At 39.9% G+C, this 17,170-nt stretch overlaps 1 protein-coding gene across 1 annotated transcript in view; it reads left to right on the plus strand.

Annotated features, from left to right (window-relative positions):
• DEPTOR (DEP domain containing MTOR interacting protein) overlaps positions 1 to 11,522 on the plus strand; it is a 78,596-nt gene extending 67,074 nt beyond the window's left edge. Inside the window, exon 10 of the mRNA XM_086741212.1 lies at positions 10,359 to 11,522. Within this exon, the coding sequence (XP_086597338.1) occupies positions 10,359 to 10,487 (129 nt within the window). The 3' untranslated portion in view covers positions 10,488 to 11,522. The remainder of the gene's footprint in view (positions 1 to 10,358) is intronic.
• The last annotated feature ends 5,648 nt before the right edge of the window (positions 11,523 to 17,170 follow it).

Consider the following 17,170-nt stretch of genomic DNA (forward strand, 5'->3'; position numbering starts at 1 on the left):
TGCATTAAAGCCAAGGCTCTGTTTAGCTAGTCAAACACATGGAAAAACAATTGCACTTTTGTCTGTGTGAACAGAGAGCAGCTGTTTGTCTCAAATGGCGCAGACCACTCCTGCTCGTTACGGTCTTGATACCGGAGGGTGCTGAGGGTGCCCTGCATAGATCTGGCTGCCCTTGTAACTCTCTTGTTTGGGCTGGTTTAGGGACTGGTTTTATTTAAGCAATATGGGCCGTAAATGAACTACATATAGTTAGTTTAGCCTAATTAAGTTTGACCTTATAAGTAAACTGATATATAGGTTTTAAGTTCTTTACTCATTATGTGTATTTTTCTTTTAGCAGCTCTAGTTTAGGTATAGATGTACCAGAAAAAAAAAACCAACCCACTAAAAGGTCAACCCAGGCATAAAAAGACATTATTTCTAAGCTAAGGCTCCATGTTTTTCTGCTACTGATGCAGTATTTCACCCAGAGCCACCTTTAACCATTCGAGTTATTTAACATTTTCAGAGCTGTTCTGTGGTAGGTATCAAATTGCAGTATATAATAAAACCACTTATAAAGTTAAGTGTGCAGTCACTGGTTTGCTTTCCTGACGTGGCCCAGCTTGGTGTTACCTGTGGGTATTTCTCCCTGGGACTCTAGATTCAGTTAGTCATTTTACACACCAATTCCAATTAGGGCCACAAGGAGCAGTGACCTATATTTCCTCTATGCCGTATTTATGGAAGGTTTGCATTTCAGGTTATTAGGTCCTTATGTTATTACCCTCCAGATATCTGCAAATAGCTTTCATTTACCTACGTGAGTAATTCCTGTTTGCTCTGTCAGCATTTGTCTGACTGCTCAGTCAATCCGTTGGGGAAACTTTGCCGCTGCAGAGCCGAGACTTGCGTGCAGACGGAAAACTGCCCGCCCCAAAACAAGAGTTGTTCTCATGGGCTATTAGGTCAGCTCTTTTCCCCCTATAATTTGTCCACTCTATTTGTGGAGTTTGCACAGCAATGGTTTCATTCTATTCCCAGTGGAAAAAAAAGACTTAAATTCTCATTGATTCCCAGCAGTGGGGAGGGAGGGAGACACTATCTGAACCAATGATGAGGCCCTTTGAGAATCTATGACTTAGTTTTATGTTATGTGAATTATTATATTATGTTATAAAATATGTATTGTTTTACTAGATATGTTTATTATTTTCATATTATGTTGTTTAATTTCTGGGTTTTTTTTTTAATTAGATGCCTATGAGTTTGGAATGCTATAAAAATTTCACTCCTTTTTAAAATAAAAAAGAAGTATGTAATGAAGCCTTGCTCAGGCAAACCATCCATACCAGACTGCAGCCAGAATAACATGCGTACATTTGTAATTCTGTAGAGGGAGTTACTTTTCCCTGCTATGCGTTGTACCATGCGCTGCTGGTACCCAGTTTCTAGCCTGCTGATGGGACAGTGGGCCGGCTTAACACTGGTGTAAACACTGAACAAGAAATGTGTCCCTCTAGAGAGAAAATCCTGTGTTTATGCAAGACCTGGATACTTGCCTACTCCCACACCACCCACTCTACAGCCAATTACACGTTTGCTAGGCATATTTACGGATCTGAGCACACAGCTGCAATTTATTCTGTTTCATCCAGTAACCTCAATTATGTAGGAAAGGACATTGCATGATTTCTTAACCTTCCGGCAACATGCAGTAGGTTTGGAATTGTTAGGTTCCAGCTTTGATTTACTAATCCTAGCAAGACTGCATGAATTCTTGATAAAAATCTAACTGGAAACATAACTTCTAAGACCTCTGATTTTCATATCTTTTCCTCATTCCAGCGTGACAATGTAAAGCTTAGCAAAGTGGGAGCAAATACTTCGGTGCTGGCTGCGTTTGGTTTTATTTAAAAGGTTAGTCTTGTGTCTTAGGCTCTTCTGTGGCAGCACGTTCAGCATCTCTGTGGCCTGGGCTCTTTGCTGAGCACAAGGATTGCTCTGCGTTATGGCTTGGGTTACCTGTTAGAACAGAAGAGCCCCTGTATCAGCATATATGCAGGTTGTGTGTGTCAGGGTGTAAAAGAAGAAGTTGAGCCCTGCGCCCTCTCTCCTCCACCGTTGTTCTCCCGCCTCAAATCTCTCTGTCGTTGTTCTTTCTACCCTAACATCCATCTTGCCATTGATTTCACTGGGGCTTGGACCTATCTGAAAACTTAAGCTGCAGTTTACTGATCTGAGTGTAAGCTGCTGCCAGAAAGGTTGATTCTATCTTCACCTCTTTTTCATCTCCCTCTTTCCCTTTGCCTCCAACCAGATATGTATCTATTGCCTCCTTCCTCCAACCATGTCAGACACAGCAGGGAATTTATTTTGCCTGGAGACAAGTCCTTTCATTTATTTATTTTTGCTGGCGCAAGATGAAAAGGGAGTGGTGCCTGGTTTTGGTGCATTGCTGCCCGGAGCCAGCACAAAGGGACAGGAGCACCTCTTGGGAGTGCAGGCACCAAGTCGTGCTATGAAACCTCCTCCCTTTGGAAGAGGTTTGTTATCCGGAGTCCATGGCAATTCAGGCCGAGGGTATCCCTTTCTGCCAGCAGAAAAGGTTGCGGGGTCCCAGATGAGGTTACTGCTCCAGCTTTTAATAAACAAATCTTTTTTTTTTTCCTATGTTTCTTTTAAAAGTAAGATTAGTTCTTTACTCCCTAAGGAGAGGGAAACCTTGTTCTCTGATCTTAGTACGGATTTTGTGTACAAACCCATAGCGTGGTGTGAGGTAGAAGGTGATGATGCAGTAATTAGCTCAAGAGATTTGTTGACAAGATCTAAAAACCAGCAGGACAAACCTGCGTAGTTACCCAGTTGTAAATACTCCTTTTAAAATGGTAACTGCAATAAAAAGTAGAAACAGAACCATTGCTCTGTTCCTCTGGGACAAAATAACAGCCTGGGGTGGGAGTGTTTACTTTCACTCATTTCTCAACTCCTTCATATTTCATATTTAAATGAGATTTTTTAAATGATGCCTTGATTTCCATCTGTTTGCTTGAGAGCGCAGCAGTGCTTGGGAGGCAGGAATGGAAGTAGCAGTTCCCAGCATCCCCAGAGGAGCGAGGGGAATGTGAGGGAGGGAGGAAGCATAGCTCTTGCTTTGAAATGCTGGAAGCTTGGATGTCCCCTTCCTCCTTGCTGAAAACTGGGAAGCTGAGTTTCAGATGTTACATTCTTGTAGCACCTAAGCCTTCTCCAAATTTTGCTGAAATCTGTCAGCAAGACAAGAAAGGCTAAAGCAGATATATTGCCTTTTTAAACAAGCAATGGTAAAGAATATGTTTTCGGTTTTTTGCTTTGCTTTTTCCTTCTCAAGTTTCAGCAGTTCGGTAACTTTCACAGGTGAGAGCTGTGGCCATACCACAGGAATCAACCAGTGAGTTTTCTATCTTAGAAATGGCACAGAGTTTTAAAAAGTATCTCTAAAGGGTGAACAGCTTGAGCTCTTGGGTATTCTGCTTAAGACATCTCCAGATCACTGACAATTGGAAAATGTTGGTTTTTCAGCCCTAATTTGCCTGTGGGCCTGTAAGGAAGGGTTGTGACCAGTAGCATGGCCTGCCAATTAACAGAAATGAGCGTCTTGCAGGTATCACATGCAGGTTACACATAGAAAATCGATGGTTTTCCTAACCATACATGAAGAACCTTTCCTCTGGAAGATCACAGAGAGTTGCAGAATACCATAATGAAACAATTATAAGCTTGAGCTACTCAAACTGGCCAGATGATCCTTGTCCCTGCAGGATTAGTAGGACATGAAAAAAAAAGCATTTATTTATAATTATTGAGGGTATCTCTGTAACAGAAATGTAAGCAGGCTGTTTCTGTAATGAATTTAATTTTAATTTTCATTAGCAAGAAGAAAAGCAAAACCACTAACATTGGACTGTTCTTTTATTTTTGAAGTAGTTATATTGCCAATTCTGGTATCAATTTTATTCTGTAAAATTGTCAAAATATACTTTTCTTTAGACAGCTCTGAAAGAAGTTATTATTAGAAGCTTTTATTAGGAAAATTGCTGAAGAACTTTCCAAAGTTGAAAATAACTCCTACATTTGCCTGAATCCATCATTTCTATTTGATGCTAATAAGATTTTTTTTTTAAAGACCAAAAAGAAACCAATATATTTTTCCATGTATTTTGGGAATGGCTCATCTTAAAGTAAAAATTATCAATGTGACTTTGGCATCTCATCAGATGATAAGAAGAAATAGTATTGAAGTGAGCGTGTCCTGAACTATCCAATAACTATATGTAAATTTGTGTTCATACAAATTATGGACTGAGCAAAGGGTTAAATCCAGTCTGTCTTATAGTGGATGACTGAGCCAGCCCTGATTCACACACAGCTTTCCCAGCAACTGCATGTTTCTGTGCAATGTGCCAATAACTTTTGAAGTACCTTGGTTTCAAAGGGATCTGCTTTGAGCAGGACGTGGCCCTGGTTTGAGCTGCCAGCTGCTAGAAATCTGTTTCAGATCTGCACAGAGTCTAGGGGTGAAATCCTTGCTACTCCGAGGTGAAAGATTAATGCAGGGCTGGATTTCACTCTCTCTCTCCAGCGTTTGTTAAGATTTTCCTTCACACAGTTGCCACATGTACAGTAATATTCACACCTTCAATAGAAATGAATTGGTGGCAATGTTTTCAGCATCTCTTTATGCTGTTAACGCCTGATGCCAGAGCGGCTGTCAGTGTCAAACAGCCCATGAAAACCTTGCTGTTTGGTTGACCTTGGTGCTGTTGGAGGAGAAAATTCAAATGTACTGGTAGAGACTTTGTGCTTTGCAGTTCTAGATCCTGACTGGTCCCATTACTGCCCAGATAATTGGGTAAAATGTCAGTACTGCTGAAAAACAGTATTTGTGCCGCTGTCTTTAATGTGTCATTGCATAATCTAGAGTTATATTCAAGAATTTCAGGCCTGTGTTGTATTTGGTAACATTGATTTCGTTGGTGCCTATGTAATCTGTATTTGTAATACTGTTTATAGTCTCTTGCTTATAGAGAAGTTAGCAAAAAAAAAAAGCAGAGTGGATTCTGGATACTAATTCTGGCACTGAAATGAAAATGATAAATCCATTGAGAATTAGAGCCTTAACCCACAGCCACTTGAAGTGGAGCTGCTGTGGAGAAGCGCAGGCCCTCAGCCACCCCCAGCCACGCTGCCTGTGTGCTGGCGCGAGCATTCACATTCCTCTTCATCTCAAGCTTTTTAAAAAATTAGTGTCAAATTAAAGTGACTGTGTAATCATGGTCTTATTCTAGTGTTTTGAGATGTATTATCTGTTGATTCTGCATAGCTGTTACTTGCTTCGTGACCAGTGATGAATGGTTGTGCTTGCTGCATCTGTGAAATTCAGTGCTTTTTTTCAGGCTGTCCCAAAGAACTTCGCAATCGTCACTTAAGCCAAATTCCACAGTGGGACTTGCCAGCTCTTCATGACCTTTCACAGCACCCTTCTAAAAAGTATGCCTAGAAAAAGAAAGGATTTTTTTTCAGGATTTAAAAAAAAAAAAATACTGGAAAAAGTCCAGCAATCAAGGCCTGGCTCCACAAGGACAGGTGACTAATGCCTACAGCGCAAACAGCGTCTGAATATCCAAGGATCTAGGCTAACTCAAGTAATATTCCTGTGGCATTCATAAATATTAAGGTCATCCTGGGGTAGAATGCTAAGAATTAGTGACAGGTATGCAATGTTTTTATTTAATAATTGACTTTAAGGTAGTTGTGCAATTCCATGCCCATGCCTGCAGCTGGTCCCTGACAATACTGCTCTGGAGCTCTCCAACATAAGAAGGACGTCCACCTGTTGGAGCGGGTCCAGAGGAGGCCATGAAGATGATCAGAGGGCTGGACCACCTCTCCTATGAGGACAGGCTGAGAGAGTTGGGGCTGTTCAGCCTGGAGAAGAGGAGGCTCCGGGGAGACCTGATAGCAACCTTCCTGTACCTAAAGGGGGCCTACAGGAAAGACGGGGAGACACTCTTCAGCAGGATCTGTTGTGATAGGACAACGGGTAACGGTTTTAGAATAGAGGGAGGTAGACTTAGATTGGATATTAGGAAAAATTTTTTTTACAATGAGACTAGAACACTGAAACAGGTTGCCCAGAGACGTCGTGGATGCCTCATCCCTGGAAACATTCAAGACCAGGTTGGATGGGGCTCTGAGCAACCTGATCGAGTTGGAGGTGTCCCTGTTCCTTGCAGGGGGGTTGGACTAGATGACCTTTAAAGGTCCCTTGTAACCCAAAATATACCATGATTCTATGATCCCTCGGGAGCATTCCTGCAGTCATCCTCACCGCAGTTCCTGGTCAGCACTGGCTTAGCTGTCCAGCCCCAGTGCAGGCAGCCCCTGCGAGGGAGCAGGGCTTTGGTTTGGCCGGCATGCAGTTCTTCCAGCAAGAAAATCAGAGGTTGTGGATGTACGTCTCCAGGGCGGCTTGGCAAGAGCAAGGAAGGGTTGGCAGCCAAAGCTTGCTGTGGAGGGAAGAACAATAACCAGTGAGGAGGAGGAAGGATTATACAGCTCCAAGTACACCACAATCCTGATTTTGGACATTAAATGTTATGGTAACTAATTATAATTCCTCTTCTTGCCATCTTCAGTTTGATGATAAATTGCATGACAAATCTTTGCAAACTTCTTTAAGTGATAGATTCCCTGATCCTTTCTGTTCAAATATAAGTCCAAAGTTGAACTTTTCCTTTTCCTGGAAACACCTGGATTTGGTTAAACCTTCTCTATGTGCCAGTGAAAACCTGCAGGAAGACAGAGGTGCCTTTTCTGCTGTCCCTGCTTCTGTGGGCTGCTGTATACCAGGGTGGGAAATTGAAGTACTTAACAGTAAATGTTAGTGTAGCATTCAAATATTTGAATTTATTTAAGGGGGTCTTTTCACTTCGATGTGTCTTTATTTAACTGTTATTGTTTCTGTGGTTTTTAGATCACCGCATCCTGACCAACAAAATGGTTGGAGTTTATTCTGGGCTTTGTCATTTCTTGAAGTCTGAGGGATAAAACTGGATGCTTATCTCCTGTCAGGCTCCTTGGAGAGCTAGGAGGAAATGAGCAATAAAAGGCTCTTTGAGGCTCTTTTAACTTCGGTCTATTATCTATTGTAGTTACTGATGTGTGGAAACCAACAGAGAGATTTTACATGTTTATAGTTACAGAGCCCTTAACAGCTGTAGCTATGAGCTGAGCACTTACAGCTTTTTGAAATGTGTTTTTATAAATGTAACATTAAATCATTGGGATTTTGTAAACCAGTCTCTTTAAGAAAATTCCTGAGATAATAGTATGTGGGTTGATGTACTTGGTCAGGGCTGGTTTATGTGTACTTGCTTGCTCTTGCTCGTTTTGTAACTCCACCACGCACCATGTGGGCTTTTTTGGAGCAGGATTGATAATGGCCAAAATGCATGAAGCAGCGCTGCATTTCATTTCCCCTTGCTGGATGCAGCACTGGATGGAAGACTGGGCTGAAGAGAAAACTGTGAGAATCAAGGGCACTGAGTGTGCCCAAGGGCTCAGGACTGTGCAAACCTCTCTCCTCTTGTCTGTGCTGGAGGACACAGCAAATCGCTCCACATGTCTTTATCCCTGAGGGAGCCAGATCTGGAATTTACAGAGACTCAGCCCTTCTGGGCACTGGCCAAGCAATGGCCGCGGAGAGAGCTTTCTGCCCCCAGGCTCTTTATTATTATCTCCTGTTCCTCACAGGTCCTTTCATGAAATTTTAGGATGGAAATACTCTCTTCTGTTCCTTGTCCTCTTCTTTACGTTTCTCTTCTCATCTGGCTTGGGTGGATTTTTTGCATCTAATCTTACCCACTGGAAATGGTGAAACTAATAAGCCATTTGGATCCAGTGCAAAAGACGACATGAAGGGGACTGTTCTCAGCCCATACGCATTGCTGATTAATAGTACCGCCAAAGGCATACATTAAAATGAATACATTGAGAATGCAGACGTGTCAACTCTTGCCTTTTGCATAAGAAATTCACTCTTTGGCATCCAGATTGCTGTTCACTACCGCAGTGCCTGTACTCTCTGCATTTACACCATTGCAGCCCTGGTGCGAGTGGCTGCCCGATCTGGAAGGCCTGTTCCTCTGCCAGGGACATTCCCCAAAGGCCCTTGAATGCCCCTGACATGATCCAGCATGCAGATTTATCCATCACACGTTTGCATGCCTGTCCTTCGCCAAACACGGCTCCCATGCATTGGGATTCCAGTAACTCGAGAAGTCTGAGAATATGCAGCAGTAAAAGAAACGTCAGCCATTCAACTTCCAAAAATTGCATTAAGCCAGAAGAGAGGATGTTATTTCTGCAGGTCTGTTTTAAATCAACCCCAATATTATTCTGGAGCCAGAGCTATAATTCAGTAAAATTTGATACAATCTTGGAAAGCCATAGAAGGCATTAGGAAATACCACTGGGAGTTGAGACTTCTAGATACTGCAATAATCTGCATTTTGAACTAAATAGACGTGCCTCTTAAATACTGACCAACGCACACCACAGAGGATGATGGGTTACCTTTTCAAACAAAATCCTTAAAATTCAGGAGGCTTTGTCTGCATGCAAAGACTGACCTGCTTTCCCAGTGCTGCTTGCAGCTGAAATACAGCATGTGAATGTATAGGAAAGATATATCCATACTGCCACAGAAGTTGGCTAATTGGCGTTGCTGATTGCTATACTTTGATAATTGTTTAGGCTACCAGTAAGTCTGACTTCCAGGATCTTCAGCTCTGCAGAGAAGACCTGAGTTTGAAGGAGCGAGGTGCAAGAGAGAGGTCTGCCCTGTCTTCAGGGGCTTCTGTTGCTGCTGCTGCTCTTCCTCTGCAGAGGCTCTAAGGAGCAGAGATTAAAACAATTGGTGGCATTTTTTATGAAATGTTACATTTTTGGATCAGCTTTTCTTCCTCTATAATTTTCCTTAAATGGAACATCGATAGCTACATTCTGTACATTTGACACAAATGTGAATTGAGTTTCACCACACGTTCTCCTCGAGAGGGAAGGTAGCTAATGCACAGAAGTTAAATGACTTTTAGCTTGTGAGAAAATCGCTTTTAGAGCTAGCATTGGAACACATCAGAGCTGCTTCCCACGTTTCCAGCATACATTTCTGTGTTATGTTTCTGCCTAAATAGGAAAGGTAAAAATATAAAATAAAGTGTGAAAATTTCTAGTGATACTCACTTCATAGCTTCTTTCATACAGACTCAAGGTCACTTATGACTGGTGAATGCATTGTTTTCATTGAAACATCAGGATGATATTATTGTTGTTTTAGGCTCCATATTTTTCTCATTAAAAACACAGATCTAGACACTACATATTTTTGGCTTTTTTACCAAATACTGTAATATTATGATTAGATACAGAGAAGGCTTAATGTTTTTGAGGAATCAGTATTGTTATCTTTCTTTTCCTCATCAATTTTTTACAATGTTGAGGTGACTTTTTCTCTGATTAACTCTTTTAAGATATACGGTGGCATTGGCCAGAATATTTCTATCATCAAGACTTTTGGAACAGAAAATGGCCTCTAATGATAAAAGACTTTCAACGTTTGAATTTGTTATGGCTTTTAAAAACAAAATACTAGCATATTTGAAATTAATTAATGAGCCATACTTGCAGAAGAAAACAAAAAACTGTTCACATATAAAGAACTAAATCTATGTAGGAATATCTGCTGAAAATGGCAGTGGCATTTTAATCTGTCCTAGAACTGACTTAATCTTCCATTATATTATTTCCTAGAATTTGGATCCTTTGGGTTCAGTTTGTGCCGGTGGAGGTTCTGGCACTGAATCTCGTGAAATCATCATCCAGACCTTGCCCTGAGCCTGGAAACATGATGCCTATTTTTACTGTGTCTACCAAGAGCTGTATAAAATGGTTTCTATGAAAGTGTTTAAGAAAACTAAGGATAACAGACCCTCTGCAATGGCCAGAGCTGTCTTGCCCATATTGTTTGCAAAGCACCATTGATATCAGAAAATATCATTGTTATAATAAAAATATCATTGTTATAAGAAAAAATATTGATGTAGGACTTAAAAATTCCACAGATTTCAAAGTTGCAGTGATATTTCAAAAAATGTTATGGAAAATTAACTTGCCAGATTAATTCTAAGAAATTAGTTTTTCTTAAGAGTGCTGAATCAGATGGTATGAAGAGTTCTGGAGGTTTCGCATGCCCAGGAGTTGATCATACATTGGGTGGAAATAACCTTACCAAAAAAGTCTAATGTGTAACTTTTTTTACTGCTCACTTTTCTTCTCAGGTTTGCCAATTTGTCGTGTCTGTCAATGGCCTCAATGTTCTCCACGTGGATTACAGGACAGTGAGCAACCTCATCCTGACAGGCCCTCGAACAATTGTGATGGAAGTAATGGAAGAAATAGAGCCCTGAGAAGGAAAAAAAAACCCTCTTACTGGACATTTTTGTGACAGAAATAGCAACGACCATGGAGCAGCATGACACAAAGAGGCAAAATGTTGCTGTGTCTAAATAGATGATTTTGCTTTTGGGGGTGGGGGGAGTGTCTCTTTTGTTTAACAATAATAGCACTGGTGATTATGCTAAGAACAATAGATACCAGCATATTTTCACTAAGGACCTTTCTTTGCACGACGGAGACGAGGTTAAGGCCTTTAGGCTGTCTGTCCAGCCATGCCTGCATCAGTCGGAATGGTTGCCCACCTAAGAGGCCGTGCCAGACTTCCTCACAGTCCACCACTGGATCAAAGCACTTCAGAAAATGGAAGAACCTAATACTGTGGGGTCAGGATGTCTCAGATGGTTTGCATTACATATTTACGTTGGTAAACATCCTCCTGGTGTCCAGCATTGTCCCAGGAGCATGTGCTGCTGCAGTATCTCTCTTTGGGCCGAGGGACAGCTGACTAAATGGTGGCTTGATTGCAATCAAACACAAACAAACTGCAAATGCATGAAAAAAAGGTGTTCATTTTCTGATATGAATGTTTGAGTTTGACTGAATACACAGATTGTTCTAGAACGAAAAATACAAGACTATGAAAACAGAAAAGCATGTGGTACTTTTGCAAAATCCGGCCTTTGAAAATCAGGCTCTTTGTTTAGATGCCCGTGCACTGGTTTAGGTGCTCAAGCATAAAATGCTGACTTTTTTTTTTCCTTACTTGTGAAGGAAAGGTGTCTCAGTCCTGTTGTTTGTCACTGGAGAAATTTTGGACACCTTTATTCCTAGAATATTTGGTGGGTTGAGGTGGGAATTCAGTGTTAGCATTAGCAACGATACATCCGGACGCTCCAGTAGGGAAAGTACACTTCAAATTGAAGCAATGTACCTGAATGTACGTTAAGCTTGTTAGCACTTTCCAATCATCACATGTTTTGCAAATACAGACTTGCCATATGAGTTGCATTTGACACTATTACTAATAAAACATTTTATTTAACTGACTCTTACTCTTTTTCAAGCAGTAGGATTTCTTCATTGATGAATTCATAAAACAAATCATTTTTAAAGATGTATATACAAATTCCATATTCTGCTGAGTTAGGTGACTCCTCAGCTCGATGGTGAATTGGGCTGCATGGGTTTTGTGTGGTCTTTGAACTGAATACATACATCCTTGTTCACAAAATTATGCATATATATTGCAGACTGTCTCTGCTGTCTAGATTTTACAATTAAAGCTTGTCTTTCTCTATGAGCATACCACAAATCCTTCACTTATGGGATGGGGAAAGTATTTTTTCCTCAAATAATTTCAAAATATGTTTTATATTAAAAATTGTTCTCACTAAATACATTGCTCTTGCAGTATGTTTTTCACTCAAATGCTTTCACATCAGACATAAAGTAAGTCCTCAAAATCATATATGCCTGCAGCTTTGTAGGTAGAAGTCCACGTGTTCTTTATTTCTGATACGGTGTGTACATGGCCGATTTTCACCAAGAAGACTTCTCATATTCCACTAATATGCAGCAGTGCAGGGAGATATAAAACTGCAACTGCTAACTTGATACTAATCAGGCACAAAAGTTTGTGGAGGATTCTTTCAAACTATCATTTAGTATGACAGTTGTTTATCCCTATTGCACCCTCAAAAATTTTCGTACACATACATAACCCGTAGCAGATTATATTCTACAGGTCATCTAAAATAAATAGTTCAGCACATAACATTATATGAGATAGTAACCACTGTCAATGGTATCCACTAAGAATGGTTGAAAAAAATCCTGTTGTCCCAGAAATGTGTCAGTATGACACAGATTTTTGATTTTGTGAATCCAGGAATGCTTCCCCAAATACTCTTGTTTTCTTTTTTTGCCTGGGTTGTTTTGGTGGCTTGGTTGGTATATCCTCTGCACTGCTTTAAAATATAAAATCTACGTGTTAGGCTAGGATAAATATTAAAATGTGAAGGATTTTCTTAGCAAAATGCTAATGATTCTCTCTAATGCCGTTGTGGATTCTTCTGTCTTACATCTCTTGCCGTAGTTAATATTCTGCTACAAGTTCCCCGTAGCTTGCAGATAATTAAGAAACTGGGTCAAAATTTAGCTTAATAATGCATTGCAGAGTGCACTGTAGAGTGGAGCAAAAAGAGTGGGAATGGGGGCAGGGAGAAATCTGTGCATATCGTTATGTTACAGATTGGAGATGGCATTTTCATTTGCAAGATCCATCAGTCTCTATCACAACTTGAGCACCATTCCTTGCCTGCTGTTTAATGAGGATTTCCATATTGTGTTCTTAACTTGATTGGCAATCCGGCATTTAATTAATTCTTTCCCTCTTCAGTGTGACAAAGGTATTCAAATTATCTCTGCAATTACATTTTGTATTTTGGAAGAAAAGGATGCAAATTTAACAATTAACTATGAAATGTATGATTTCCCATTAAATTGTAGTTTGTCTGCAGACAGTGATACCTACCGTCTGAGACATCCCACAGGATTCAGTGTCAAACTCTCGTGCACTTCAGAGGGCACCAAATTTTGAATATAAGAGAGCACCTTGTTTCCTGCAAAGTACCAGGGGAAAGGTATGATTATTCACAGAGCTGAGGTATTTCAAGAGATGCATGAATATCAGTGCGGACTAAAGCAAGAAACCAGAAAGGAAAAGAACCCTGACATCAGCAGTAACAGCTTCGTTAAAAAGACAGGCATTTATATAAGACTTACTCTCTTATGTGATCGCAGTTTTGGTTACTACAGATCTTGTGAGATCCTCTAATAAATCTTTACGCCTCAGTAACAGAGATTAGTGCCACTCCTCTGCACATGTACATTTGAAAATCATCTATGGAACATCTTCAAGCAATAGAATAGTTAATTAAATTCAAGCAGCAGTTAAGCTAATTGGAGCATTAATTCAGTGTCATATTTCTCCTATTTTTCTTTTGTCGTGTTTCCTACAAGATATATAATTTTGATGACCTTTATCAAGATCAAAAATATGTGTATGAACACCACTGGTTCCACAGCTAGTCCCATGGAAGGCATTTCACTCATGAAAGAATGCAATAATCCACTTGACGTGTATCAGAATTTGATTGTCTGCATTTTAGGTCTCCATAGAAGCTGAAAATAAAATTGTCAGCATTGAAAAGACATAGTGGTGTCATAGCAGCATCTGCAATACCAGCGGGTCTTTCCTACTACCTTCTTCTAAGACCTTACCTTCAGGAAGGGGTTTGAGAGGAAAATGTCATGCAGGAGGAATATTTTTCTTGGTATTTTCTTCCTTTTCTCGTTATATCCGCACTAATAACTACAGAGTGCTAGGGACATGTCAAACACCCACAATTACTGGTTTCACGATCAACATGTCCCTTTAGCATGGTCTAGACCTTTGAGAAAATTGCCCAAGCGTAGTTCAGAGAATAACATGAGATCCGAATTTGGGCATGGGGGGCAGACTGCGTTGTACCGCTTTGTCCTGGGACCAGAGAACGGTCCCTGTACCGATCTGATGTACGAACAGAGATGTAGCCAGAGAGAGCAGTCTGAGGATGAGGAAGAAGGAGTGACCAACTTCTTTCTTCATCGGTGCTGACAGCTATGATGCATGGAGGTTTCCTTTTCCCTGTGGATGGAGACAGAATGATCAGATTATGGAGAAATGCTTTAATAATTTCAGATAACACCGGGAATTAAATGCTAGGTTTTAACGTTAATTCTGTTAAATGAGAATTATTCTAATTTTAGAGACAGGAAAAACTGAGACAATATGGTTTGCAAAAAAAGTTTTCCTAATGCAAGACAGACTGAGAAATCAATTGTTGCAATTATGAGTGTTTTCTTCCCGGTGTATAATTAGAACTAGACCACTTGTGTGAGTGAAAAAGCATGTGCAAGTCATGTGTAAGTAAAGCTAGACCACACCGCCCTTCAAACAAAGTGAGAGAACTTCTAACCTTTTACAATAAAACCACCATTAAAGGTTTCCATGTATCACACTTTAAAAATTTGTCTTTCTGATGGGTGACGTGGCTTCTATTTTCCACTTATATGTATTACTTATAAAAAAAATAGTAACTGCCAATGTAATAATTCCTTTTGTATACACACAGAGCAGATAAAAATATCATTGTTGTTCCAGAGAAGCTGAGTGATTTTAAACCATTAGATTTCTCTACAAACTTGTACATAAATAAATATTAACATATTCATTTTTAAACTGAGCCATTAATGTAAGACATAATCTAAGAATGTCAAACAATCTCACAGGACTCAACAATACAATGAATTTATACTATAAAGACAATGTTTTCTGTGTAGATACTTATTTTTATACTTGCAATTCCTCTCAAGAAAATTCAGAATTATTGAGAAGGGAAGAGCTGTAACTGTCAAACTGAATGGGCTGTAGAAAAATGGCTGTTGTTTGCAGTTAGGTATCTGTTCTCACGTTGTTCATGGGAGCTGTGAATTTCCAGTGCTGTTGAAACAGAAGTTGCATAAGCAACACTTAAAATGAAATGCCTAGCTTTGAGAGCATGTGTTTGAAGCAGGCACTATATGCCACGTAGCAAAAGTCGTATTGCCTTTTATATAAAAATGCTGCCATACATGCATAGCTTTCCCATCCTATGTCACCATATCTCAACAGTTGCCTACTGGCTTTTGCATGGCCTTGTCAAAGAATAATTGTCTTTTTTTTTTTTTTTCCAGAATTTGCAGGTGATTAGAGCCATGGGAAATGATCTTTTTATGTGTAACCTCTAGCTTCTGTTCCTAGGGTAGTTCTACCCAGAGACCTCTACAAAATGGTCTCTGGGAAGAGAGAGGGAGAGAGATTATTGTACGTGGACAGGTAGTGGCTTGCCGGCCACTTCAGAGAGGTACCTATGTTGTGCTTGAGCAGCTAAACATCTCCTCTACTGGGAAATGCTCCTGCTTCTGGTGCTGCTGCTGCGTGCACCCAAGCAGGCCAAGCTGGGGAACACTGGTGTAAAGGACAGTCTGCCCTCACCAGACTGTTTTGCCTCTGCCAAGTGATTTATGGACATATTTCATTTTCTTTCCTGTTCTTCTGCTTCTTTTACCACATAGTTAACAATGGTCCTACTTTCTTCAGCTGGTTCTTGAAGTTCTTGATGGCCCTGGTTTCTTTGTCATTTTACTGGTCTGTTTTTGAGTGGCTCTTTATCATGATCGTCATCACTAGCTTTTCATAAATTAAAAGTGCTTGTTTACCAAGCCTAAGATTGCAGGAAAATGGGTGAACTGACTGCTGCTTTACTATCAAATGATAACTAACACAGAAACAAAGCTTTGAGGTAAGAGAAGAAAATAAGACAAAGTTACCATAATGATGGAATAAAATTCATTCAAGGTATAAAATACCACCACACCTACTCTGAACAAAGCTTGATCTGGTTCATAACACATTACGGGCCATAGCTTTCATGGGATTTGTCAGATTACAGAGAAAAGAGGTGAGAGACCTCCAAAGAGTGATGTTTTCCTCCCATCCTCTGGACGAGCTACCACAGCCCCTCTGCTTCTTCCCTCCATCACATCCCGGCCTGCCAGCCAGAGCTGGGCTTAGAACTACATAAGCTCATGTCTCCACTGCAAACTGCAACTGACTGGAGAATTTAATCGTTAGGATTCATGTTTTCCTCTTCAGATTTTAGAGTATCTTGTCTTAAACAAAATTTAAAAATATATATTTCTCGCCCTATTCTACACTTTTCCAATTAGGAAATGCTCCTTTTTCCCCCTTATGCTTCCAGTGGAACTTGTGAAGAACAGAAATCGTACTTTTCTGTTTGTACCCAAGCACAACTCGGGGAATACTGGTTCTTACCTGTGCTTGTCAGGCAAATCTCCACTGAGTCTCCCTGGGAAAATTTTACCTGAGCAAAACCTGCAATACGATGCCTGCAATATGATGGGACTGTAGCTGGAAAACACAGAGTATGTACAAACCATTAGTTTTTGAAAAAAAAATCAAGTTTGCTTGTTTTAAAATTTTTGTTGATTGTTTTAAATTAGAAGCAAAATGAGTGTAGAACCCAGAAGAGCATTCATCAGGCAGGTGCAGTGATAGGGTGTGGTATGGAAAGGTTCTGTCCCCTGATATTGCTTAATAGCAGCATAGACGAGAAAAATGTTGTAGTTCTACGATTACATTTACAATTTACATTCTTAACCCTATCTTCTCAATAAGAACAAAGTTGCAATTAATCCTTATGCATTTAAGAACATTCAAGCGTAAAATGCACTAGATAAGAACACAGTGAAGATATATGTTTGTGAAATATTTCAGTTTCAAATGTAACAATCTATGCGAATGAAGCATTTCCTACAAAGAAACAATTTTCATTTACATTGTGAAGTAATTAAAACTTTTTTCACATCTTTGATTTCTAAAATCTTTATAAAATATTTATATATATGTGTGCAAACACTGCATGTATTGACTAAAAATATATACACACGCAGATAAGCAACCTGACTGAACAACTGCTTTGTCAGTGGAGTCCAGCAATGGGGCTAAACTGAGCTCTTTACGTTTATTAGCAAAAGTTTAATTAAGCGTGATGTTGAGCAATGCCTGCAAAATATTAAATGATTCCACTTG

Source organism: Chlamydotis macqueenii, chromosome 2 (assembly GCF_036417535.1).
Source record: "Chlamydotis macqueenii isolate bChlMac1 chromosome 2, bChlMac1.mat, whole genome shotgun sequence".
NCBI lineage: Eukaryota > Metazoa > Chordata > Aves > Otidiformes > Otididae > Chlamydotis > Chlamydotis macqueenii.